Genomic DNA, 26546 nt, shown 5'->3' on the forward strand with positions numbered 1-26546 from the left:
GGCCCGCCATTTGACTTTATTTTTCAAAAAGGCTGGTACATAATATTTTGAGCTGAAGAATGCAGAGGGCTGCCTTTTAGGAGGGCACAGTTGAAGGTGATTTGGCAGAAGTAGTGAAGGTCTAATTTGAGGCACCCACATTTTGCATCCATTTGGCCTCTTGCCGCTCTTCCCCTCTGCGGCCACTTTCGCAAACTTCTCGTCTCTGCTTCCACTCGCTGAGATGCTGCTGCCGGCACCAGGAGTTCAGCACTTTTGAGCTGATCCTAAGTGGCAGCTTGGCATTCTGTTCCACGCACCCCTCTATCAGGAACGGGGGCTTTCAGTGTGAGAAAAGTGCCCGCAGTCTGGTACCCTTCAAAGAGTGGAAACCCTGGTGTGTGTCAGAGCTCGAGCAGCAGCAGGACACTGTGGGTTCGCCTCCCAGAGGGGCTTTTATTCTGTTTGCCTGTCCAGGTGAAAAGAAACAAAATGTCTCTTCCCCCTCTTCTTCCGTCCCTCTGGTGGTGAGAGTGGAGAGCTCCCGGCCCCTTAGTCATCGCCTTCTGGCCATCTCCATGGAACTGACTCTGCACGCTGTCACCTTGGCATTATCCGCTTCCCTGGAACAGTATGGTTTCAATATCCCACTCCCTCCCAATCAAGGAGCAATAAATACTGTGGAAAGTTTATTTCTGTGGTGTCGTTCCCTGAGATTGGTGTGCCTGAATCCAGTATGACAGATACAATACTCCCCCCGCCACCCCAGTTTGATTTAAATGCTCACCCCTCCCCCAACCAACCCAAGGCAAATACAGAGCCAGTGACCGTGCGCCAGAATCATCTCTTTTGGTTCCAATAAAAGTTGTCAGTAGAAACCGCTGCTGAATGACTATCCCTCCCATCCCACCCAGCACCTCCTGAAAAGATTATTACTAATGTGAGAGAACCATCATCAGCTTTCCTCTGGACTTCAGCAGAAGATCTGTTACTTGGCACCTTTGGCTCTGTGGAGATCTTGTTTACGGGGCGGCGAACCTGAGAAGTGGCAGCTGAACATCGGCGCTCCTTCGCTCCCTTGTTTTCTCCCTCCCGCCGCTGTGCTGTCCCCCCCCCGTCGGTCCCGTCACAGAGGTCAGCGCTGTTGCCCGTTTCTCTTTCTCGGGGTGTAGTCTGACACACGCCAGCGGCCTGCCTCTCACCGTTTTCACGTTGCCAGCGAACAGCCTTGCGGTAACTCATTACACAAGAAATGCGATGTCTGTCGTCACTCCGGCCTGCTCCCAAGTTCATGCTGCGTTAAAATGAAGCCCCCCCCCCGGCTGCCTGGCTTCATTGACTCCGGGCCCATTGTGTGCCGGTTTTGTGTGTAACAACGGGTTGGGCAGCATGGTGGGAGTTTGTTTATGGGGCCAGAATAAAGCAAGACTTGGGGGGGCCCATGGGACAGGGACTAATTGCGCTTGTGGAATAGAGTTTTTATTACTTTTGGCTTCCTCCGATTCCCCTTTTGTCCCATCTTGCCCTATTACAGGACTCACTGCAACCTGCTTTGCCCCCCCACCCTCCACAAAAAAAAAAATCCTCAGCTATCAGATGTCTCCCCAGGCTTGGCTTGCCATGCACCTATAAAGATATATATCTACAGACGTCATGTCAACATATAAACACAAAAAAAAACAGGCACACACCCATTCATGCTCTCTGACAAACACACACACACAGGCGGGCAGCCCAGCAAAGGTAGTCCAGTGGCCCAGTGTGTTAAAAGCATTAGGTAAGCACAAATCCAAAGTTTTTCACAGCCCGGGATCCTGGTATCCTGTGTCTTCCTTCATTATGGTCTGCTGTATACATTCAGAGCGTCTGACTCAGTCCCTTCTCCAGAGAGCTTTAAAACAGACTGCACTTGGATGTTTGCACAAGAATAGATGGAATATTATTATTTTAAGCGCATGCGTTTTTGTTTTGGAGTGCCTCCAGGCCCAACTAGGTGAAGTTTAAGAAAAGGTACGTAAAAGTGTAGCTCAGAAGGCCGCGGGAGCCATTGCCAGAGGCCCTGTGTTTATCTGTGCCGAGGACCCGGAAAATAAAAAATTGTCCTGTCACAGGATTTATTTGGAAGCAGGGAAAGTGCAAGACAGATTAAGAAAGAAAACACCACCTTTGATAGGAGTAACAGGAAGCCTCTTGTCGTGTGATTGGTTCAGATCCTTTTGCTATTTTAGTCCTTAAAACAGTTTTTCTTGTCGGATTCCTGCAGCAGAATGTTCCTACTTTGAACACCATGGTAAAGGAGTATTTAATCGTCAAAGGCTTTGCTTCGACACGTTAGCTTCCACTGCATCTGGCTCTGGTGGAAACGGCCCAACCCAAGAAACCAAGGTTTACAAACTTGTTCCCCCCAGGATCACTTTATGGTAGCAGCCAGCAGCAGTACTTTGATGCCCCCCCCACACACACACACACCCTGCTCCTTTGCTGAGCAGTACACCCGCTGCCAGCCACCTGTGTGTATAAAAATGCTGAATCGGCGAGGTCAGGGGTCACCTGACGGATGTCAGCAGGGTTTTAGCCCGGCTGCACGTGGTGGAATGCCGTAATGCAGACCACAGAAAGGGATTGTTCCTCTGAGAGGTTGAGGGGGGGCATGTCTTCACTAGCTCGATGGAAATAGCCTCCCTTCTGATTGACCAGCCAAACCTTGAAATGGACAGCACTGTCCCCTTGTCCTAACACACAGTGTCTGTCTGATTGCTGAGTGGACAGCTCTGCAGCTGTGGTGGCCTGTCACACTACTGAATAGGTCTAGTGTCTGTGTTGTCAGTGGGACTCTGAGTGGGACTCAGAGTGGGCTTGGTGTCCGTGCTCCGAGCGGGGCTCCGAGTCGGCTTGGTGTCCGTGCTCCGAGCCGGCTTGGTGTCCGTTTTCCAAGCGGGGCTCCGAGTGGGCTTGGTGTCCGTGCTCTGAGCGGGATTTTGAGGAGGCCAACCTTTAAACAGCAGTGCTCCATGCAGAAACTCTTTTTATTCACACACCTATAAAACAGAGAACGCTTGTAGCATGAACCATTTAGAAGTAAAGAGTCCCAATTGCAACTTTCTGATATTAACAAAAAAAATGCCCCCAACACCCCTCTAAAAACCCAAGCTTGTGTAACTATTTGTGTCAAATTGCTAATCTGTGCCCCCTGTTTCAAACGTGCTGTTTGTCGAGTTCTAAATATAATCTCTAAATGCTGTAATTACATCCATGTCTGGCAAATGGCTTTTTAACTTTGTTTAAAAAACAAACCAACAAGAAAAGAACTAAACTGTTTCGGTTCAATCATAAGCTCTCTGACAGGTTAAATTTGAAACCAGAAGCTGCCACAACAAAATCTGCTTTGTGTTGTGATGTACTGCAGAGGGCAGAGTGAGAAAGAAAGGTGGGGGGGGGGTGTTTTTATAGTGGCCGGGCTGAGAAACGTCTCCCCTCTGAACACTGGTGTGTTTTGGTGTGTTTGAAAAGGCTATGTGCGGACTGGGGAATTACAGGCTTCTCTCGGCTGTGCAAGGGGCCAGGACCCAGTCGAGCTGCCCACGAATCGGCAGTGGGGAACAGTAATTTGGGTGCTCATAGAGGCAGATAGTTCAGGTCCGGAAAATAAAAATCCGGACCAAGATTTTGTTTCAAACAACCAGCGACTGAGTACTCAACTGGTTGGTTGAAACAAAATCTAGGTCTGGATTTTTAATTTTCAAGACCTGAACTGTCCACCTCTGGGTGCTCAGATACGGGGCTGGCTGTGCGCCTCCTCCCAGTCCCTGTCCTGCGTCACCCCTCTCCACTTAAACAGATGTTCTGGGCTTGCTGGATAAATGCTGCTTTTGTTTGCTCCACCCCCCCTGCTGTGCGTGGCGGTCCTGAGCGTGTGCCCTCCCCCATTTCTCAGTGGTCCCACGCCCTGGAGAAGTCCAGCACAGGCAGCCTGTTCAGCCTGGCCTGGTCAGCGGACGGGACGCAGCTGGCAGGAGCCTCGGGCAGTGGCCACGTCATCTTTGCCCACGTGGTGGAGAGGCGCTGGTCATGGAGGAGCTACGAGGTCACGCTGACCAAGCGCAGGACGATGCAGGTACTGAGGGCGCCACACGCCACTGGCGTTATTCCCACTCAGCGGCCCCCCACCTATAGCACGATCTTGGTGCTGCTGACCGTTTTTACTAGGCTCCTCATCATCGTCGCTCTTCATCTCAGTCTGGTCTCCCACGTGGCCGTTTAGCTGTGGGTGAGTTTCCGTTAAGGTGCAGCCAGCTCTGCAATTTCGAGTCCTGCTCACGCCTCTCGCTGCAGCCGTCGCGGGGTCTCTGACGAGTCAGCCGAGCACCTCCATAGTCTGTGGTGTATTAAATAGACTCATTTAGCCAGTAAAAGGACGGATGTTGCCTTTTGACTTTTAGCGGTTGTCTTAATACAACCAAAGTTGGGTCAATTAGGCCTCTCCTCAAACAAGAACAGAAGTGGAATTTCAATGAACTGCTTTGGGCGTTTTCAGCAAATCCGTGATCTGCACAGCTCATCAGCCAGCTGACGCCCCACCCTGGTCATTCACACAGCACATGTTTGCTGCATTGGGCTTCTCTGACGTCACGGACGGTGACTGCTCTTTGGCCTCCTGAAATCCAGGCCCTGATTGTGGTAACGACTGGGTTAACTGCCGTTTGTCCTCATGTCACAGGCCTGGCTCTGTCCTCTTGTCCTCCATGGCATGAGAAGCCATTTAGTCTTGTGGCTACAGGATCACACATTGCCATTAATGACAGCAGTGTCTGGGCGTGAGGGTTTGTATGTGGTTCACATCAGCATAGGCCTGTCTGCCGCTCTGAGATTAACTGAGAGCTTTTTGCTGACTAATTCATTGGCATCCTGCACATGTCTGTTTCAAGGTAACTGATGGGCTCTTTAATTCATAACCAGTGTGTATTTTTCCTTCATTTTGTGCGTTTTGGGACAGATCAGTGACTCCCAAGCCTCTGATGTAAAGGGATTCACCCCAGCCTACTGTAACCTTATCTCCCCTTAACCTGACTGCCCCCATCCCCCGCGTCTTCGAGGAACACCACCCCGCACCCTTCCTGCCCGTCGTCTCCCCCCTGCGTGCTGTGTGCGTGTGCGTTAGTGTCTTTGCGTGTCTGCTCCAGATTTCTTCAGTGCTCTTTCGAGATTTCCCCTTTTATCTCCCTGTTACGGGATCCTTGCCTGCCCTCCCCTTCTCTAACCCTCTGGCAGCAGGCCTGACTGGGGGAATAGTACAATTTTGCCACCGTACCGCAGCTCTGCATACCCCCTTGGGGTCGTCCATGTACCCCCCTGAACCCCTCCCAGATAACCCCACTGGGTTCCACAATCCGTTTTCCTTTGGACAGAAAGGGAATTATCTAACAGTTTAGCTTCAATTCAGACCTGAAACTTGTTGCAGGCTTAAATAAATTCTTTTGAAGACTGAGTGGAGGCGAATTACCTTGTGTGAAAAGTAGTTAGCAAAGTAATGGTCTGTTGCAAGGGGGCTGAATTCTCAAGGCATCTGCACATCTGGTTATACATTATGTTATAAGACTCCTACTGTAGCCAGGTGACAAGGGGCCGCTTGTCCTCTGGGCCCAGCTGCCAAGCCCGTTTAAGCTGGGAAGCCTCAGGGTGGGCTTTAAGCAGCGTGTGCCCGCACATGGCTGCCAGGGACATCGCACAAAACCCGGACCATCCACGGCTTCACTTTATGCTCGTGGTTTTTTTTTTTTCCGTTTTCTGATGGTCTATGAATCATGAAGCGGGCTGCTAAATTTAACCACTTTGCAGTTGCGTTTTTTTTTTTTTTTTTTCCTGGGGAGATTCGCATACAGATTTGCTGTGCCCACGTACAGTAAAGACAAACTCTACTCTAACACACAGCACTTATTTAGTTTGGTAGGGTTAATACCTACTTAGCATTGTACGTGTGTGTGTGTGTGTGTGTGTGCATTGTTGCGTGTCCTGTTTTGGGTACACTGCCAACCCTGGGAATGGCGGGGGCAAGGCGTAACTATGGATCTGGAACACCCAGGTGCGGAATGTTGTCAACGATGCCATGGACATCCTGGAATTCCGGGACAGAGTCATCAAGGCCTCATTGTCACATGAACATTTGGTGGTGACCACTTCACTGCAGTGCTACATCTACAGGTTGTGCCCCGTCCCTGATTAATCATTATGTGTGAATGTTAATGAGCAGTTCGCTCTGCTGACAATCAGTAAGCAGACACTGAGATCCCATGAAAACGCTAGACTTGACATACATAGTTAGCATAGTCTTGCGTTACTCCTGCTAAATAAAATGGCTAGAATTGTGCTCTTTGGCAGAATGAGCAGTGCTCTCTCCGGGGACCTGCCTGAGAATGGATGTGCTGTAGAGTTCTGTACGAGAGGTTGACAGTGTCGGTCAAAGTGCCTCCTGGAGGCCAAAAGGGATACAACTCGGTCATCTAGGTCTCCCATCAGGCCCTGAAAGGATGTAGTTTGAACGTTTGTATGTCCCCATGCAGTGTGACGAACTGGAACACGCCTCTGATTTTCGATCTGAAGGATGGCGCCGTGAGCCTAATTCTGCAGGCGGAGAGGTGAGCAGCCTGTCATCGCCTGGGTCTTGGCAGAGCATGTGCCAGTAGAACCGCTCCTCCTGTGTGTACACCCCCCCCCCCCCCCGCCCCCTTCCTGGAAGCTGTAGCTCAGTGCCTGCCAAGCGACGTTCTGTGACTCAGCCAGTAGTAAAATGGATATTTGTACCAAAGCTTGATTGCGATGTGGAAAAGCGATAACACTTTGTCATTTACTTTAATGGTACACTTTTTGTGCAAGGTTATTGTTCATAAACCTAGAAAAATAAAGTTCCTGGCTTTGAATCTGCCTCCCCAACCTTATGAAATCAGTCTGAGTGATAAATTGTATTGGCATTTTTGATTTTTATGCAGTTAAATTGTGTGAAAGTTACTGTACTAATTCTATTAGAGATTAACTATAGGTATGAGGTGTGATGCTCTTATGTTTGTCTGGGGTCCCTTCTGTCAACAAGACACTTCCTGTTAGTGGACGGCGGGGGCATCTACGTGTTCTCCTACGATGGCCGGCTCACATCTTCCCCCAAGATAGTGGGCATGCGCACGGACATCTTGAGTGCACAAGCCGTCTCCCTCAGCAATGACACTGTCGCTGTCCGGGACAAAGTAGATGAGAAAGGTGAGCCGGGCAGACTGAGCTACCCTGTGGCCTCCTTGGCAAAATGCTCCTGCTTAATTCCACCTCTCTTTCTCCAGTCGTTTTCCTGTTCGATGCCCTGACAGGGAAGCCCCTGGGGGATGGGAAGCCTCTGACTCACAAGGTAGGTCTTCCTGTCCGCTGCTTTCACCCGACTAGGAGTGAAAATGAGACATTAGGTGCTTGACCCACAGAACTGAAAGTCCACCTTTACAAAGCACTTTCTGAGAAGAGGGGCATCTTATCTCAGGAGTGAAGATGACCGGGTGATCGCAGCGTCCCCCCAGGGGTAGCCCCAGCCAAAGGGAGCTGGCCGCCACTTCAGGCCTCGGGAGTGTGACAGCAAAGTGAGGGAGTGGGAGGTGGGGATCAAGGGGGCAGGGGAGGGGGGAGGGGCAGCCTGAATGTTCAGTTACTGTTTGTCAGCATGTCTCCCCCAGCCAAGACGGAGAGTGGTGTCTGGGGCCAGCTGGCTCGATTCCCTGCCTCTCCACCCCCCTCACATCCACCTCTGTCACCCGGCCCGGCGCAGGGTGTCGTTTTTTCAAAAGAACTGGCGAAAAACACAACGAAACATTCATCAGTTCTCATTTCTCTCCCAGTTTGGGTGGTTTGGGATTAGGTCTCCTTAAATACGGTAAAACAGCCAGCCAGTCATTGTATGTGTGTGTGTGCGTGCGTGAACGCACTCAGGATGGCAAGGTGCATTGTGGGTAGGAGCCTCGGCTACCAGCCCTCTCCCATTTCCCTGCCGAAGGAGCAGATGATGCAGTGCATTCTATTTTCAGTCACACTGTGTGTTTCTATGTTGACCGAGTGAAGATGTTTATCTTCAGGGGACTGATTTTTGACAGCAGTCAGTTCCTAATGGAGAGCAGATCCTTCTGTGCCATTCTTGTTTAATCAGGAATGTAAAATTAGATGTGGCCTAATGAAAAATTATTCCCATGTAAATTTTGAGACTAGGCCGCCGCTTGTGTTCCTGACAGGGTGTGAGTCTGTATCGAAGGCAGGATGTGAGTCTGTATCGAAGGCAGTCCGTGGCCTGCGAGTCTCATTATACGCCGCCTTAACCCAGTCTGACCCAAGGCAGGGTAAACTGTCCATGATGAAAGCATAAAAGCATTATGGCTATGGCTAGGAAATGTGAGCAGGCCCCTCATGGTGGCGTAGGGACACTCCAGTAGCATGATGTCATCTGCCGCCTTCAGACGGAGGTGATGGCAATCGCCCTGGATCAGTGTGGACCAGCTACCGACAGGAAGATCGCTCTGATCGACAAAAACAAGGACCTCTACCTGACCTCTGTCCGGCGTCGTGAACAGGCCATCTGCAAGATCGGTAAGAGGAAGATGGGGCCTGCGGTTCTGTGACAGGGACTGTTCTCCACGGTCTGCATTGTTAGGCGATGATTCCTTACCTTCTTCCTGCCAGGCACCATGGTCCACACTATGGCCTGGAATGACTCGGCCAGCCTGCTGTGTGGAATCCAGGACACCCAGTTCACGGTGTGGTATTACCCCCACGCCGTCTTCATAGACCGGGACCTGCTGCCCAAAACACTCTTCACAAAGGACGCCAGGTATGGCGGGGTCCAGTAGCAGAGACCCAGCAGTGTCCCACGTCTTCCTGGGCATCCTATTCTCACACCGCCACTCTGACCTTTGGGACAAGCCATTCCCATAGACTGCTCCCCCCCCCCCCCCCCCCCCCCCCGCCGGTCATGTTTACAAACCATCACCAGATGGTATTTTTAAACACTACTGCTAAACACTGAAGAATATAAATACGCACTAAAGAGAGCAGAGGACTTTGAAAGCGTCCCATCCATTTGTAGTGCAATTGTCAAATGTCATCACCATATCAACCAGATAAATGCAGCAGCAGAATACTTTATAAACAAGCTCCTGGCGATTGAGTGGGAAAACAGAGTTTTTAATCTAAAGGTTTACTGCCCGTCGATAAAACATTGCTGGCTCCCAAAACTTCCCCCTCTCTGTCATTAAGACAAGGGGGGTAGGGTTCCTCCTTGGTTCAAGACTGGCACTGAGGAATCCTGGGTAAATACGCTGCATCCGGAGAAGGGTAGCAAGTCGCTTAACTGCTTGCATAATATGTAGTTTCCTCAACTTGTCTCGAGTAAATGAAGGACTCTGTATCATTTTCTACCATGACAGTGAGTTCAGCCGGAGCCCCCAGATTCTGAGCTACGTGGGCAGCCAGGTGACCATCCGGCGTGGCGACGGCTCCCTGGTCTACAGCAGTGTTTCGCCGTATCCGGCCCTCCTGCACCAGTATGCAGGCCACGCGCACTGGGACGACGCCCTCCGTCTCTGCCGCTTCGCCAAGGTACGAGGCCACGGGGACCAGCAGAGCCGTGCGGGTGTGGCCTTAGACCCCACCCCCATACAGATCTTTGTACGCGTGCTTTTGTGGTCGCCGCCATCTTAGATAATATAACTGCCCTGCTACAATGGGCAGCAACTTCGATCCATCGTGTTTCATTATCACAGTAAACACAAACTATATATTTAATTTTTTTAAATTGTGTCCACAGTATAATAATTTTGTGGCAAAGGATATTAAGATACACAAGATAAAAAAAAATATTTTGCAAGATTTCGCCAGCTCTGTCTCCGTAGTATCGGTTGTTTTCGCAAGTAAAAATGCAGAAAACACCAGGATCCGCAGGTCGAGTGAGCTATTTGCTTTGTGATCGTTTAGAGAAACGCCGGCGTAAGACTTAAGGAGCGGGGGGGGATGTGATGTGGCTGTCTGATCTCCACTGCGTGCAGCTGGACAGTGTGACTGCTTAATGGAGGACGAGTCATGTCACTTTACAATGGCAGCAACTGTGTATCGCGTGACGCGTAGCTGCATTGCACAAATACTGCATCTGTGCAAAGGTCTATAGCCCAGTTCTGTCCTCACAGTGGAGTGTAAAAAACCAAACCCTGAGTTTAGTATTAAACCAAATATTAATATTAATTTTATTGATATTAAACCAACCCCAGGAGGGCAGTGTGAAGAGATGCAGAAATTCAGCATTATGGGAAAAGGCTCAAGATGAGAAGTGTTCAGTAATGCATGCGATGGCATCACATTATCAGAGGGAAGCGGTAATGATTTCCATTTAGCTGTAATTAGTGGAGCCAAATTACACATGAAGCAGCAGGGAATGTGGACCAGGGAGGGACAAGAGGTGCAAGTTACCTGGGAGCGGATCCTTCATGCCTGTGGCCCCCGCGGATCAGAGTGGAGCCTGCGCCATTCAGGGCACAGTGTCTGCCCCTCTGCCCGCTCACTCTGCCCTCCCCTTCGTGCACCTGTGCTTAAGGCCCCCCCAGCCCCATCCTGCCGCTTCCATCCCACCAGCGCCCCTGCTGCCCCGTATAGCTTTACACAGGCTGGCCTTGTTTAAATCATTCCGATAGCTCTAACTGGTCCTGCCCTGATACGTAAGAGGCTGCGGCAGGTTACGCTGCGCAAATGCATAATGGGTCCTCTGTTCAAGGAGAGCAGGAGCTGGGGGGGGGGGTTAAATTCATGACGGGGGCTGTATTTTTGTTATCAATTTACATTACCATATATATATATATATATATATATAAAATGTGTGTGTGTGTGTGTGTGTGTGTGTGTGTGTGTGTGTACATAGTATTTATTATATGGTGGAACCTTTAAATACGAGGTAGTAAAATGCTTTGGAGAGCAAATATTCAAGAACTACAGCAAAGAAGAATACAGCTTTATTGAGCTGAAGCTGGTGGTTTTAAATTTTTTAATTAGCCTGTGTGACACCATTTACTGTTATTTACCCCCGATCCACAGAGATCTCCTATGCACTCACTCGTTTATGATGCAATAACCGCAGCCTGGCATGTTGTTTCGAGAGCGGGGGGGGGGCGGCATGCCAGAAACCCAGCCTGCCCCACCACTTTTAGGAAATGCCTGCAGCTCAGCATGCCCGTTTCTGGTAAGCGGGCAGGCCTTTCAGTAGGTGTGGGTTTTCCTGGGGGGAGGGGTCACCGGGGCCACCCTGTCCCGGCCGCATGGATGGAAAACACAGCGGGACCCCGAACAGCCCCCGCCACGATTATCCCGGCAGTTACTGCAGATTTTAGTGCGCAACGCTTTCAGTTAGAGGCAGCAGAGACGGGAACGACTGCCTTGGGTGACATTTCACTGTGACCTTTTTTGTCTGGGACCTGACCCCTTAAATGTAATATTTAGCGGTATGGTGCTGGTGTTTACAGCGGTGCGAACATGCTGTCAGACACACGCTGGCATCCCTGCTGGCAGCTTTGTCTCTCCATCCTCTGATGTCACAAAGAGCCGCTTGCCCCCCAGCACCAGCATAATGGCGTCAGACTCCCTAATAACCTGCTCTGCTCTGCTCTGGCTGGGGCTGGATCTCCTATACCCAGTTTGTGGTCACAGTGGTTTAATCACGTGACAGAGCACCCAACCCGCCGCCGGCCTGGCGCCTCTGATGACCTGTCCAAGTGCAGACCTCTCTGTCCGTTTACCGTTGAAACCACTGGTGTGTATATATACAACGCAGGCTCATCCCAGGAGAGATAATGCGCATCACAGTGTTTATTTACATAGCCCATTGCAAATATTGCAACATGCAAACGTGGTTTAAATGCCACAGCACCATGGGGGGGGGGGGGGCGCTGGAGGGCCCCACTTAGGCTGGTGGACTCCTTGCTGCATGTAGATTTTTTGGCCTCCTTTTGTTATTGTTTTGTTTGGCGGTATGTAAACCAAACAGGAGCCCTGAGCGAACTTTCGACTGGCTCGCAAACACACGGCAGATTGTAACGTCGATAAAATGAAACGGGGAAGGAAACGGCACATTACGCCACGTCTCCTGGGGGGCAAGGTACGGATGCCACAAACATCCTGTTTAAGAGTTTGCAGACAAGTGCCCCCATCATATTCGGCTGTCACACCATGCCATGACCCGCCTGTTTTGATTTGCTGCATTAGTAATGTAGTGTTTTTATGCTAAAAGAGGCCTGTCTTTCTGTCAGTTTGTCCATCCGTCAGCCTGTCTCTGTGGGACAAGCCCTCCTAAGTGTGTAAGGCTGTAGTTGCACCAGCACTAGGGGGCACTGTCATTCATGGTGCTGTCCATAAATCCCACAGGACCAAACCCTCTGGGCGAGCTTGGCTGCCATGGCGATAGCCAACAAGGAGCTGAACACGGCAGAGGTGGCCTACGCAGCCGTCGGAGAGGTACAGCCACTCCGTCTGCCTCTTCATCTGAAATGATTCCTCTGCATTTGTGGTTCCTTAGTTCCCATGAAGTCCCATAAATAGAACGATTAAAAATCCTCACAGAATAATACTGTTCATCTTTCGCTTTCAATAGGTGGACAAGGTCCAGTACATCAACTCGATAAAAGAGCTTCCTTCAAAGGAGTCCTCTCTGGCACACATTCTGCTATTCAGTGGTTATGTACAGGAGGCAGAGTCTCTGCTCCTGCAGGCCGGCCTCATTTACCAGGCCATCCAGGTGAACATCAGTCTCTATAACTGGGACAGGTGAGCATGCCTACTTGCATCTTGTTGTCAATTGCCAATCAGGCATGTTTAGAAGGTGCCCATGTCACAAATCCTCTCTGTAAGGGCACTGGAGCTGGCAGTGAAGCACAAGACGCACGTGGACACCGTGCTTGCATACCGACAGAGGTACCTGCAGGACTTCAGCAAGAAGGAGACCAACATGAGGTTCCTGCAGTATGCTGAGGGGGTATGTAGGGAAACCAGCACATTTGCTCATGTAGATAATGTTAATGAAAATACAAGAGAAAATATGCATTTTTCATTCCGTATTTTAACTGCTTTAAGGAATCAGCCTAACAGCACATGACAACTGGTGGTGGCCGGTTTTGCTGTCCCTGCAGGTGGAGGTGGACTGGGAGAAGATCCAGGCTAAGATCGAGATGGAGCTGGCCAGCGAGCGGGAGCGAGCAGCCAGTGCCTCGCTACGGACCAGTGCGGCATTCCCCCAGTAAACCCTGCCCCAGTCGCTTGTGTACCAGCCTGCAGTTACCCTCCGCAGACTCATGTCTTGGAAAAGGAAACTCCTAGATTAGTGTGCCTGGTGTTTTTCCAAAACATTCAACCTGGCAGAAGGAACACATTTGCTGTGGCATTTTTTTAAATACTACAAGGCAACAAATGAGACATGCTTATGACACACATGCTCAGTTTGATCAGGTACATAATAAAGCAGCTTGTGAGAAGTAGGAAATGAGAAGTGCCTTCCCACAATGCACTGGACAGCACATGCCTGAGAACAAGGTTTTGATATGAAGTGCGGATCTTCAAGCACTTCCCCCTCCATGCTAATTACTGTCTGCAAGACATTGGGCTACACGTTAGTTTTAAATATCCATACAAATCATGTTGGTTTAGCTGTTCAATTTGTGCTTCTTTATATAAATATTCTATAAATATTCTTAAATACAGCAATATGAATTCTTGTGCTAAAACATAAACCTTTTGTTATCCTTAATAAATATGTTTTCTGTAAAAAGTTCATAGTGTTTCTTCTGTTGTTTGTGCTATAAAATAAACAGTGCAGCACTACCTCTTATGACCAAATGCCGGAAAACCAGAACCTACAATTAGATACCCCAGTCTTGCTCACTGTTCCACTGCTGACGTTCTTACAGGATGTGCTGTGACAGTCGGATGGATAACACTTTTACAAACCTATTGATCGTCTGCGTATCTGGCGGGATGCAGGAGTGTGCAGCTGCTCTGTCCTGTTGCATGATGGGAACATGGCCATAGAGGTCAGGTGTAGGGCCTTCTAGAAGGTAACATAGAGGTAGCGCATCTAATATGAAACAGCGGCCACTAGTCAGTCTGCATATGCACAAAATGCATTTTCCATTGTTCTCCCGGCTGTTCGTCTGGATCGAACAAGGCAGGAAATGCCGACAACAAGAAAACGCAGAGTGTGTGTGTGTGTGTTTGGGGGCGGGGGGGGGGCTAAGAGGGCAGTTGTGTTCCTGGGTGCTGTAGCAGGCTCTGGTTAAACGTGCCACTGCTCCCCTCCTCCCACCCCCGGCGCCTGCACCAATTCTTTCCAAGGCACGCCACACCATGTCGCATCTCCAGCATGGGGGGGAGGGGGCTTGATGCCAGTGACCCACCCCTAGATCAGGTTTCCATCGCATTACCACAACAAACAGGATGCGCAGCCCCATTGTACACTGACTGGGAAAAATGCCCCTTTGTCGTCTAGAAAAACACAGTTTGACTTAAAATTTTATTAAATGTTCGGGAAATTTAGGAATGAAATAATTGGCTTACTTGTTCATGCTTCAGGCTTGTTGTCCAAAAGATGTAAGGATTGGGAATTATGTTTTCTGATGAGCCACTGATAAGGTGCCCTGAGCTTGACTGTGCTGGATGACTTAACAGTACGGGTGTTGCTCATAAACCTCCTGATGAATCACACTTGTACAGTATGGTCACTGGTAAAGCTGCAGACATGCAACAAGGACCATATAACCCAAAGCCATAGAGCAGAACCTCTGGGAAGTGGGCAGTATTGTGCTCTGATGCTTATTCCATCAATGCTAACTGGTCTAATTTGTGTCAGTTCTATAATCTATCTACTGTGCACACAAGAGGACACCTAGATGAAATTTAAAGAACCAGGCGCGCAACTCTAACTAGCTTAGATATTGGACTCCATGGCTACCTCAGGTACATTTTTTGCCGCTCAGAAGCTATCCGCACACCCTTCCTATTTCTGCCCAAAATGCTTTCCTCTGTGGGACTTCTCTTCCTGTTCGCTTTCACAGCAAATGAACAGCCGGGTGTTTGCGAAACTCTATCCACACCTGTCTGGTCCAGCTTGCAAAATTGTTCAGCATGCAGGTTGGTTTTGAATAATAGCATAATGGCAACCTGGAATTACGAAAGCCACGTTTGGTTTTAGACGTGTGTTTTTAATATTAAGCGATTAAAACTTTACATATTCATAAATACTAAAGCAATTTTATAGTATAAACGATGCAGTTACCCATTTGGAGAATTTGTAATGTATTTAGTTGTAAACCATTGATTATATGCTGGGTTGGGAAAAGGCAGATATTATGTCAGACACAGTCGAGTGCTGTGACGCTCTACTAGGCTACTGTCATAAGATTAAGGATTCATTTACGCATACATAGAAGGAGCCCCTCGCCTATTTTCCCCGTTTTTAATAGTCACCTGCGCCACACAAAACAGATTTGTGCAGTTCCAGATTTTAAAGCGTACAGGAAGCGACTAAAATGTAAACCTAGCCCTTTCAACATTTTCTTTTCGGTGCATGGACAGTTGGGTCCGAAAGTGACAAAAGCGTAGCGCACCCTACAAACTCGAACTGGGTGAACTTAAGTTTTGCATAGAGCCCGTGTGAACGAATTCCTCTCGCCTCTGAGTCACATAATCAAGGTGAAATAGACACTTTCACCGCGACGCGAATCTAACGCTGCCTTTCCGCACAGATGCTCAGTGCAGAAATCTTACTCCCAGGAGAAACTAATAAAAAACAATATTGGATTTATTCAATATGTAATGTAAGAGACATTGATTTCGGATTTATCAGGAGTGGGTAGTAGGTGTAGGTGCATTAAAATTTTGAAGCAGAACTACAGTTACACTATTGTGAGTACTACGCACGATGGAAATTGAAGAGTTGCTTCTTTCTGAGCGGTTAGTCGTTTATTTCCTGTTTAAATCTTAAAGTTGCATATAAAACAAGTTGTCCCCAGCTTATATGGAAAAAATGCACACGGTTAACGACAAAGCAAAGTATTTCTCATTATTTTAACATTCAACTTCATACAGCACATAAAAGTTTAAAAAATATACTTATCGTAAAATAAACAACCTATATTCTTATAAAGTGACATTTCGTCAGACGGTATTCCAGGGCGTCCTAGCAATGTTAAACGTTTTCGGCTCCTGTCCTCTCCGCCCTGGCCGCGCTGTGGGTACCTGTTCTTCCGATGAAACTAGTAAATTGTCACTGGATCGGTCTCGGTTCGCTTCTTTCATGGTTTCCTCGTACGTTGGCAAGTACTTCACCTCGTCGTACGCCGGCAGCTGCAGCACCGGTGAGGTTAAGTCCCCAGGCCGGTACTCTGGCATGCGATCCAGCAGCGAGTCCTGGGACGCCGTTGCGCTTCTGCTGAACAGCGTCGGCTCTTCCTGCCTCTCGTGATGCCTGCGGGGTTTTGGGCAGATGATGCGCTGGATTAAGTAGCCCATGGCGAAGAGAAACAGCAAAATCAGGATGCCCCACAGTTTGCGCGTTATCAATCCGAGGTTGTCGAGAAACGTGTGTCGTGAGAACTTGCAGCATCGGGGGGTGCTACTGCCGTTACCTTGCGCACAGCACTGCTGTCCCTCGCCGCACTGAAGGTTTCCACATCTCTGGAGCGCTATACATGCGTGAATGGCGAAAAAGGTTAGAAAAGTAACGCACGCTGTAATATCAGTTGAGAAATGAAGCATTCTTTGATTTTCGGTCACTTTGAATTGCGTGTCTGGTCTATAACTTCCTCTACACGTTTTTTTTGTTTGTTTCTGTTTTTAATTGTTCCTCAAGCAGCGCAGGGAAGCAGGTCATTTAGCGGCGGGCGCCGTTGGTTAGTGGCACAGGAAGCCCCCCCTACTCCCCGCTGGGCCGTGTGCTGGCCGGTTTGCGGCGTGAGATCTTGCGCTTACTGTCGAATTCTCATTCTTACATCACTGCAATGAAAGGATGCGGGTCCGGGGCACACGAGCCGGGTTTGTTCGGGATTCATTATTGTGTTTATAGACGCGTGCACCTGAAGCGTGCACGCATTTTAACCGGCACCTTAAAAGCATTCATCATTCTCTCTTTCAAAGAAGTGGCCTGTCGTATAAGAGGAGGATGTTTGTGCTCATCACAATAATAGAGGCACCACAGACCTCCAACAATTAAAAATGCATGGATCCTCGACTGGGATGGTGGGTTGTAATGACTCTCTCATTAGTTTATGGACCCAAGAGAACTCCGATGAGGACATTTCAAAACATTTCTTTACCGCACAATACATAATTCCCTTTTAGGACACACTATGCTGTTGACAGCCGTATCGACGTTTGGCTTCATTCGCTCGCACTCTCTGTATCCGTGCTAAATTTGGAATCACGAAGATATAGGTCCAAGTTCTAAGCGGGGCCGTGCTGACCAAATGAACGTTTTTATGTGTTTTACCATATACAGCATTTACCTGAATTGTTTATGTATGTATTAATCGGCAACTACGTAGCTGTAATAGAGTGCCAGTGGGTTTTTTTAAACGGGACAAATAGGCCCAGCACCCTAGGAAATACTGTAGTAATGACCTGCTTTTAATATTAATGTTCTCGGTAATGTGAAATAGTATTACGCTAAGTTGATGTTCTTAACCTTTATCGTTTTATTCGGTGTTACATTATGGAAGGCATGATGCTGAGCTTGTGCTGAAGTTGGCTGATCAAAATTCAAAGCGCAGTGGATATAAACTCGTGGTTAAGTACGAGCAGGGGCGCGGACTCATAGCAGACACTTCAACCGGAAAGTGCCGGAAATTTGATTTTTTTTTGCTTGTTTACTTGTCTCGGCAACAGTAAGATGCCGACACTCGACTAAGCGTTTACATTTTATTTGCTAGGTAGCCACTGCTAGAAAAAAAAACAATAGATATATCATATTGTGGTTAGGTATGATAAAAATGTATGGACGTTTGGAACGTCAGATTTGTAACTGGCATTTATTTTGTGAAAGCTTTTGCTATTGTAGTACTACAATTATGTCGGTATTATGTTACTCATTATAAGGAAACGCAAGTAGTAAATAAATTTCAGATGAAACTGAAATTCAAACGTAAGTTCCTAAAGAAATGGGTAAAATTGGGGAAACCCTAGACTATACCAGACATTGCAATATTTGACAGCTGGGTTGAAGGATGTCCAACTTAATCAAAAACAATGAAGCATTCCATGAAAAACATTTTCATAAATCACTAAAACGTTTTCTTGGGCAATAACAATCCATTACAAAGATAATGGTATGTATAAGATCCAGGGATTAGGTATAGGGATATCTAACCTTTTAAGCAGGAATACAGAGAAGCGGGGGCATGTTGTGAAGTAATGCTGCTTCACTGTCCAAGGCCTGAATTCTGCAGGCAGACATGACATGAAAGCGCCGCTAAAAGGCGCCATATTAGTAAGTGCCACACCTACACGTTTCGCTGCTTTGCTGACATTTTTATTAAAACCACTTCAGTCTGGGACAAGGCGCCCTTTAGTCGACTCGGAGTTGCAGGTCAACCACAAAGGCAGCACTGTGAAGAATATAAAATCGAGTCTGACACGAACATGTCCCAACATGAGTTCATACATCAGCATTGCGTCAAAAATTTTACAAGAGATAATTACAAGCAAAAAACAAAAAATAATAAAAAAGGCTAATCTGGTTTCCCACATTACTGTGAACACATACAGATGAGCATTATGTACCCCATATACTCACTCTAGCTCTTTGCTAAGAAAGTGATTATGCCATCAAAGTCCTGCTTTTTATATCCCAAAAACAGTAATATCCACTGATAGTGATTTCTTATACACCAGTCTAATGCACAATATTGGATTACTGAAGCATTATGCCTTAAAACCCATTGGAAGTAAACCAGCCCGTTTAATTTATGCAGCGTCATGTTACCTGCCCTCTAATCTTAGTCAGTTTGGAGCACAGAACACGAGGGAGCGCAACATGTTCATCAAGGATGACGAACAATGTATTTACTTAAAAGTCAGTAATGACACAGCTAAATTGCAACGTGTATGCTTATCATCAGGCTTAATATTTGATTAACTTAAATATTTAATTTCCCTTAGATAAAAGGTGAAAAAGTCAGTTTTCTGAAGAGTCTGGTTTCCATGCACAGAAACATAACACTTTGCACTGTCAATGTTCCCAGTTCGCACGTTATTCTTTCCGTCTCTGTGCCTGAAATCCAGCACTAAGCGAAGGACACGCGTGGACGTCCCTCTCATGGCTCCTGCCCAGACACCACCCCCATCTCTCATTATTCCCTCAAGGGATTTCTTTGCAATACATATTACCCTAATTGGCAATATTTTTCTGGGAAGCAAGGAAGACAATTGGTTTCGGTCTCAAAGGCAGAAACTAGAGCCTCAAATAAATCTGTCCAGATATGGAGTCTCTCTGCACGACAGAAAAGTGGGCGTGGCTTTCCTCTCCTTCAAGGAAAAGACGTGTCATGTGTCACGATCGAGCTAGGCGGCTGTGGGTCTGCATTACTGTGCACCCAAGACGGTGGGAAAGAGGTAATGCTGAGGGTGTTTGGTAGACATCACAGGCGGAGTAAAGACACCATGTGGAGTAGGTGTCAGGAAGGGCCAAATTCAACCTGGGAGCTCAAATCTACTTGGACGCTGATGCTGCGCCACACAGGAAAACGCATGTCTGATGTAAAGCATAAAATTTCTGAGCGGTTCTGCTGGGTCATTGATTCACATTTAGATGCTTAGCTGGTGTTGATGTCCAAAGCAGCTCACAGTTTTTGCCTGTTTGTTCAGCTGGATATTTTACTGGAGCAAATCAGAGCTTTGCCCAAAGGTGTTACAGCTGTGCCCCTCCCGGGACTCAAACAGGCAATCGTGTTACGAGTGAATGATCTTAACCACCTTCTCACAGTTGAGATCAGAGCCCCCCCCCACCCCCTTTAGTCAGTCCTTTAAAGCTCAAACCCATTAGATATGATAAATGGAGGCACTGTAGACATGCATTTCAGGGCGGGGGGTTATTTATTTTCTGTAATTTTGATCATGGTCACATTAATTATGAACAGAGGATGCTGTGTGAGTCATCTGTGGCTGTCTCTCTGCTCCCTCCCCAGACAATCCCTTGACAGACATCAGTATCAGGTCAGTCATCATCTTACCGCTGCCAACACGTATCCAGAATTTCAGCCAGCAGGCATATATGATATCATTCCTGCATTATCAATATGAGCAGCATGGACAAAACAGCCCTATTGATTCTGATGACTGACCTGTTATTTTTGTCTGAATACTAGCAGTGGGAGAAACTCAGATAAGAATCTCAAGCTGGATGGCATTACTGAACACTGTTATTGGCCAATGAGGGTTAAACCCAACACTTCTATACACCACATTAAAAAACAGGACATACGTGTGGAAACAAGAACCGATAACAGGGATCAAGAAAACCAACAAGCACTGCTGTAGTCTTACTGCCGGCTCTGGGATCTGAGAATGATAATTTGAGAATTACACTTGGCAGTGGCGTTGCTTGCTGCTACGGCGTCCTGTGCGAAAAATGGAAACCATTCCCTCTAGTTCCTATCGATATCCATTCAGCAGTCAGTGCTTGTGTTCAAAAGGCCTGTCTGCATTTGGGAATGCCCCTGTGTATTGTCCTTCATCAAAAAATCATGCCTGCGCTGTCTTGTGGTTCAGTTTGGACAGAGTTATGGAAACTGTTAGTGACGTAGAGAAATATAGCATGTATAATAAGGGACGGCTTCTCACGCAATCTGCCAACCCTAGCCGGAGTCTCCTGATGGATTTGCGCTGCTATGCCTGTTTGTATTTGACCTTTGTTAGGGCCGCAAACCTGGTGCAATACACTGGAAAATAATACAATATCCGGTCTGGTCAGTTTACCCATTAAGCATTTCAGGTGTACAACAGCGTCCTATTTTTGCAAGAAACGTTTTGCGTGCAAACCACTTAGTGGCAACGTTTATGGTGAATTACATTGAATTTCTCAAGGCCAATTGGCACTCGGTTTTGTTTTACGCTGCTACATCTGCAAACACCCCTCTATCTCTTTACCTGCAGGTACGGGACATAAATGAATACTGTTCCGCATTTAACTGTTAAGGAGAGAAGAAGATGAAAAAAGAGATTTGAATCAGTTAAGCATGTGTTTATTTCATTTCGAGAGGGAGCAGTACCTCTGGCAGACGTACCTCCTTTGATGATGCTGCCACTGTAACATAAGAGAGAAGCGGAAGGCAGGCTCACATGTAGCAGATTCTTTGGTCCACCTGTGCCAGAGAGCTGTCAACGCTTCGCTAGACGGGCACCGGGCAGTTGCCAGGAATGCCCGGCCTGTCATTTACCGCTGCACACACCTGTCGCCTGGGCCATGCCTCCAACACTCCTCTCTAGCATTTAGCCATTTACATTTTTTCGTTCTACACTGTAAGTCTTTGTCAGAAATTACAAGTCCTTTGGGAAACCTACACTTGGAATAGTATATTAATTTGCATATTTGTAAGGTGCCTTTTTTTGAAAAAACTTTGTGGATTTTTTTTGGTATTTAAACCTTTTTGGACAGAGAAAAAACTTTAGGTTTTAAAAGTACAGCAAATGTCTATTTATTGTATATTTCATAAGCATCACAACAATGACAATTACAAGGAATGATGACAATGGGGGGGTGACAATATAATGGAAACAACTAGCAACGTATATCTAGGGTTAAATATCAAGGACCAAAAGCACCACCCCTTTGCTTCAGAACAGCTTCAGTCATCGCTGGAACCTCTTCACATGAGTCTTAAAATGTGTATAGTGGGACAGTCTTCAAAAAGTACTGGGTCCAGTTCTTTGAAGGATTAAGGAGGTTGAAAACTACTTTCTGGAGTACTCTTGATCCAGAACTTCACATAAAGCTTCACTGATATTTGGATCTGGTGATTAGGGAGGACAGGGAAAGTGTTTGACTTCATCCTGATGTTCATGAAACCACTCTTGAATTTGTCTAGCAGTGCATATGGGGGCAGTATCATCCTAGAATATGGTAACGTCACGAGGGAGCAGTGTTTGCACTATATGGTGCACCTGGACCTGTAAAAGAGCCTCATGTTCCTCAGCCAATCACAGCCATAATGGTCCCCACTATATAGCTGCCACACCGATAGACATTGTGGACTCCTTTGATATTCATTCTAAACATAAACTGTTCTGTATGCAGGAAAAAAGTTGGATGATGGCTAATCAGACTATACTACTTTTTTTCCCATCACTCTGATGCCCAGGATTTGTTCATCTGCCTTGGATACACTCGGTTTCTGAAAGGCAGCCCTGTCATAAAAGGCAGCTCTGTGATTCTCACAGCATACAGTTTCTGAGAGACTACCCTGCCTGGTGTCGGTTCTCGTCAGGTTACCGATCTCCCTCGGCTGCTTTCATGGAGTTATCCAGCTTTTCCTTTCTGTGTGTCTTTGCTCATGACATTTCAGTGCCTCGGAGCGCCATTTCCTGCTGATTACTATTTCCTGAATCTGACTTAACAATTGATTAATTTATGTTTTATTGAATGTTCCTGTAATGGACAAATTTAATGTCTATTGCCTTATTAAGCTCTTTCAGAAAATTTCAGCGGACCAAGTGAATACTGGTTGGGAAATGGGAAAGTGGCGTGCATTTACAAGAGCAAACTGGGACATTTTGGTTAGCATAAACATTTCCGAAACGCACTGCAGGTTGACAAATAGGCTAATTCCCTGCTCCCCTCTCCCCAAAGAAGATAAGGACAACTTCTTCCTGGGAGTGACAGCTGTTTTGTCCTGGTTCTGATTTTAGTTATATTTTCCAGTGGAGACGGGGCATTGTTATAAACTCTCCTGTTTCTGAGGGTTAAATATAAACGGAGTCAGATCCTTATCGGGCCATTCCTGGGGGGTGGGGATATTTTTATCTCCACCATCGCACCGGAGGACTGAGTCACTGACGTCGGGGGTTGAGTGGGTGGGGTTAGGGAGGGGGGGGGTTGAGTTGGCCTCCTTCTGTGACATCTATCTCTCGCCCACGCCAGTCCACAGATGCATTCCACTCAGATACGAAATGCGGCAATGTCAGGCCGGCCCTGGCCATGGAAACATTCCTCACGGGATGGGGGAGGGGGGGATAATCAGCCGAGGACAAGGGGAGAGATGTGAGCGTTTCACTGCTGTACAGGCATCAAGGATCCCGTGAAGATGTAAAACTGTACAGCGGCTAAAATCGTTTGCCACAGAGTGGGAGTAAGGCTGTCGACATCGAGAAAGGCTGATCGAATGAGTGTGTATGCAAACCTCTTGGGACACACAGGGTGATACCACACTGTTAGCCTTTGTAATGTGGCTCGAGAGAAAGCATGTGAAATGTTCAAAAATAAACCTAAAAAATAGCAAAAGTCCTGTTTTTATTAACAAGAAAATTACACATATAAAGTAGCATTCAGGTGCAGTCATTAATTGTCACCCAAACAACTCCATGAAAGAATTAAATGATAATCATTATTGGTTGAAGCTGTGATCCTTTATAAATTGCTATGATAATTACCAGATTTACACTATGAACTCTTCAAAACGCTTAGACTGGGAAGCTATACAGATCCTTAGGTCATTAAATAACCTAGACAGAGGTCAAAGGTCAAGATTGCTACAAAGAGCTTGTGGGATCACACAAAGACAGGGCAGTGCAGCAGCAAAGGAAAGTTCACTGCCAACTCGTTAGTGTTCAGTTTAAAACAGGTTTCCTGGACATTTGTAAGGCATTTGGGTCTTTATGTTTTATTTTTTGAATGTCTAAGACTTATTTTGTCTGAAGAACAAAATAGGTATTTTTTTTCTTTTCTGCTCACTTAGCTACAGAAATTTCTGTAACGTATCACGCAGGAAATGGGTATGTGCTTGAGTGCATGGCATTAAAACTTTTTATTTTTACTATTTATTTGTGGTGCTTCACTCACACAGAATGTTAATTGGAAATATTGCGATTGCTTTATAGAGGTATCACAACAATGGCTATTAAACCAAAGAAAGTACTTTTTAAGTTATCATCACTAAGCCCCCTCAAATTGTTCATTCTGGTAATCTCTGAACAATGGGTTATTTCTGTTTTGCTGACACATCATATAAACATTGACTTTGGCTTCAGGTTGCTGACTTATCAAATTGTTATTTAATAAATCCTACATGCGCAGACACATTTTACCTATTAATCTATAGTCTGGTACTTATTATTCAGGACTTAGAGCAATTATCTGTATAGCTATTTCCTACAGGAGATTCAGTGAAACGCCTTTAGCTCATTCAAAGCAAAATCATGTGTTTGCTACAAGCCCAGTATATTAATAGGACAGCTATCACCCTGGCTATCAAGGACAGACAGTTTCCAGTTCATGTCCCGGGTGGGAACGCAGTCCTCACCCCCTTGTGAAATAGCCACCGTTCACATGGATGAAATGATGTGGATATTAGGTTCATTCATTGATTCTTACGCAGTAGAGGGTTTGTTCAGATATTTTGGGAGCCCCTACTGTAAATAAGAAGTGTATCATAGTGGTAGTGCCACGTCAGTAAGCATTACGGATGTACAATTTTTAGTTCACATGGTTTATCTTGTGTCTAAATGTAAACAAAGCCCAAACTGACTTCTCTTTGAAGCGGGCTGGATTTCAATAATCTTACTGTCGTCAGCTGTCTCATCTCCTCTTTCACCATTGTGGTCTCTCTCTCTCACTCAATGCCTTCTTCCTCGCCATCCTGCCATGGTGCTGAAAGAAGCGGTCAGGCCTATCCAGCCTTTCAGCTCCCAGTAATGTGCAGCATCCCCTACATGCGGGGCCAAGGAGAATATGAATTAATATATGAATGATGCAACAGATTTTCTGTTTGTGAATCATACGCATAAATGAGTTCGACGAGACTGACCATCCAATCATATTAGATCCTCCCTGCCGAAAAAGTCAAAGCAAAAAAAACGCGGAGCTTTTACAAATTAACATGTCACTATATCCCTGCATAGGATGGAGGCTCAGTGTAATAAGATGTTGCATCTCAACCTCGACATATGCGCTACTGCCTCAGTACACAGAAATGCCCCCATTATGACATCATTACTCTTTTCATCTGTGACATTAGTGAATATTTACCCCATAGATATTTAACCAGCATTATTTACTATTTTCAACAGTTTGTGAATGAATTACATTATGGCTTTGCTTGTGCTTTGAAAAGAAGTACTGATTGAGGAAACATATGCACCTACCTAAACACTAATGATATAAAATATAACAGTATTGTATGTAGTAGTACAGGCAGAACTGGCTCTACCTTTTCACGGGCGCTAAGCAAAGCTTCACTTGCGAGGCCTCTACCAAGAAAATCATCGATCATTTCACTATTGCTGTAAAGAATGTAATTTAGGGACCCTATGGAACTGCAAGTTCTGCCTATTGCTAGAGCTGGCAATAAATTTAAGCCACATAAACTGTAGATACTTGTCAAATACATCTTGAACTTACAAAGAAAAGTCCTTCATCTCCAGAGTTAGGAATCGCCATAGCGCTCAGTCGCGAGCTCAGCAGAACCGTTTAAGATACCGGTCACGTGGACTGGAGTCGCGCGTAAACTGAGGGCAGATTACTAACCACTTTCGGTCGGGGTCACGGAATACAGTTGTGATTTTATACGTATCGTCGTAAGACTGGATGTCAGCATTCAGAAAATGAAATTTCATTGCGTTCACTGAGAATCGATTTTTCAATACCATTATACTACAGAGCAGAGTGCACCGACGGCGCTGACAAACATGCCGTATTTTTTACCCAGAATTTTACTTAAGGTAAGAATTTTTCCATTGGTTCATAATCAGTGTCCTCCTTGTCAGGACTCGCATTAAGGATTTATAAACCTACTTGTATGAAAGACAGGATCATACACCATAGTGGTGACGTTAAGTGACGACTCTGTGAGTTGAGATCCATTTCGCACATACTGTTTACCATACAAAAGAGAATAAAACACCCACGCGACCTTTGGGGTTAGGAGTTAGGGGATACGGTGTGGGGTCAACGATAGCCCTGCATGATACTTCATTGTAGGTCGAGTGGCGGGGAGGCACTTTAACTTCTCCGTGGTGATATGCTGTGAAGACTCTTCTGACCACGGGCTTTATCTCGAGCGGCGTCGTCCCATTATTCTATTTCAGTTTCATTATTATTTTGTACTTAAGTCATTTGTGGTTTTTGATAGGAACGATAGCTTCACTTCCTTCGTCTTATTTTTTTCCCTTATCCCGAGACTGCGTTTACCCATCGCTGTTTTTTTTCCAGGCCCACTATGAAATGCTGGCTTAGTCAATGAAGTTAACATATCTAAGTACTCGTCCCTCAGCAGTTATGTAACTCTTGTTGGTAGAGAAGTATCATATAATACACCCCT

The 26546-nt window shown here is 46.6% G+C and overlaps 2 protein-coding genes and 2 long non-coding RNA genes across 8 annotated transcripts in view; 1 reads left to right on the forward strand and 3 right to left on the reverse strand.

Annotated features, from left to right (window-relative positions):
- The window catches only part of ift80 (intraflagellar transport 80 homolog (Chlamydomonas)), a 32014-nt gene extending 18216 nt beyond the window's left edge, over window positions 1-13798 (forward strand). For 4 of the 5 annotated variants that reach the window (XM_049003583.1, XM_049003584.1, XM_049003585.1 and 1 more), the window contains 12 exons: window positions 3914-4093; window positions 6059-6177; window positions 6537-6611; window positions 7064-7227; window positions 7305-7369; window positions 8457-8586; window positions 8680-8827; window positions 9423-9594; window positions 12400-12489; window positions 12626-12798; window positions 12883-13006; window positions 13161-13798. In XM_049003583.1, coding sequence (XP_048859540.1) covers window positions 3914-4093; window positions 6059-6177; window positions 6537-6611; window positions 7064-7227; window positions 7305-7369; window positions 8457-8586; window positions 8680-8827; window positions 9423-9594; window positions 12400-12489; window positions 12626-12798; window positions 12883-13006; window positions 13161-13271 — 1551 coding nt within the window. In that variant the 3' untranslated portion in view covers window positions 13272-13798. The remainder of the gene's footprint in view (window positions 1-3913; window positions 4094-6058; window positions 6178-6536; window positions 6612-7063; window positions 7228-7304; window positions 7370-8456; window positions 8587-8679; window positions 8828-9422; window positions 9595-12399; window positions 12490-12625; window positions 12799-12882; window positions 13007-13160) is intronic. The other variant, XM_049003586.1, reaches the window with a different exon arrangement.
- Window positions 2931-4987, reverse strand: LOC125727036 (uncharacterized). The gene is made up of 3 exons (XR_007388521.1): window positions 4571-4987; window positions 4174-4354; window positions 2931-3017 (listed from the first exon to the last, which is right to left on the reverse strand). It is a non-coding gene; the product is annotated as an uncharacterized LOC125727036 (long non-coding RNA).
- Window positions 13799-16071: 2273 nt separating the features above from the next.
- Window positions 16072-16789, reverse strand: LOC125727074 (uncharacterized). The gene is made up of 2 exons (XM_049003711.1): window positions 16650-16789; window positions 16072-16489 (listed from the first exon to the last, which is right to left on the reverse strand). The coding sequence occupies exons 1-2, from the start codon at window positions 16712-16714 to the stop codon at window positions 16180-16182; spliced, it is 375 nt and encodes a 124-aa protein (XP_048859668.1). The 5' UTR covers window positions 16715-16789; the 3' UTR covers window positions 16072-16179.
- Window positions 16790-21694: 4905 nt separating this feature from the next.
- On the reverse strand, window positions 21695-25941 carry LOC125727043 (uncharacterized). The gene is made up of 3 exons (XR_007388523.1): window positions 25628-25941; window positions 24792-24935; window positions 21695-22025 (listed from the first exon to the last, which is right to left on the reverse strand). It is a non-coding gene; the product is annotated as an uncharacterized LOC125727043 (long non-coding RNA).
- Between the last annotated feature and the right edge of the window lie 605 nt (window positions 25942-26546).

The sequence above is a fragment of the Brienomyrus brachyistius genome, unplaced genomic scaffold (genome assembly GCF_023856365.1).
Source record: "Brienomyrus brachyistius isolate T26 unplaced genomic scaffold, BBRACH_0.4 scaffold85, whole genome shotgun sequence".
Taxonomy (NCBI): domain Eukaryota; kingdom Metazoa; phylum Chordata; class Actinopteri; order Osteoglossiformes; family Mormyridae; genus Brienomyrus; species Brienomyrus brachyistius.

Excerpts from the sequence above, each read along its gene's own strand:
- LOC125727074 (XM_049003711.1), bottom strand. The coding sequence starts at position 16,714 with ATGTATAGCGCTCCAGAGATGTGGAAACCTTCAGTGCGGCGAGGGACA. Across the intron at positions 16,490-16,649 it reads ACAGCAGTGCTGTGCGCAAG|GCATCACGAGAGGCAGGAAG; the intron begins GTAACGGCAGTA and ends AAAACCCCGCAG.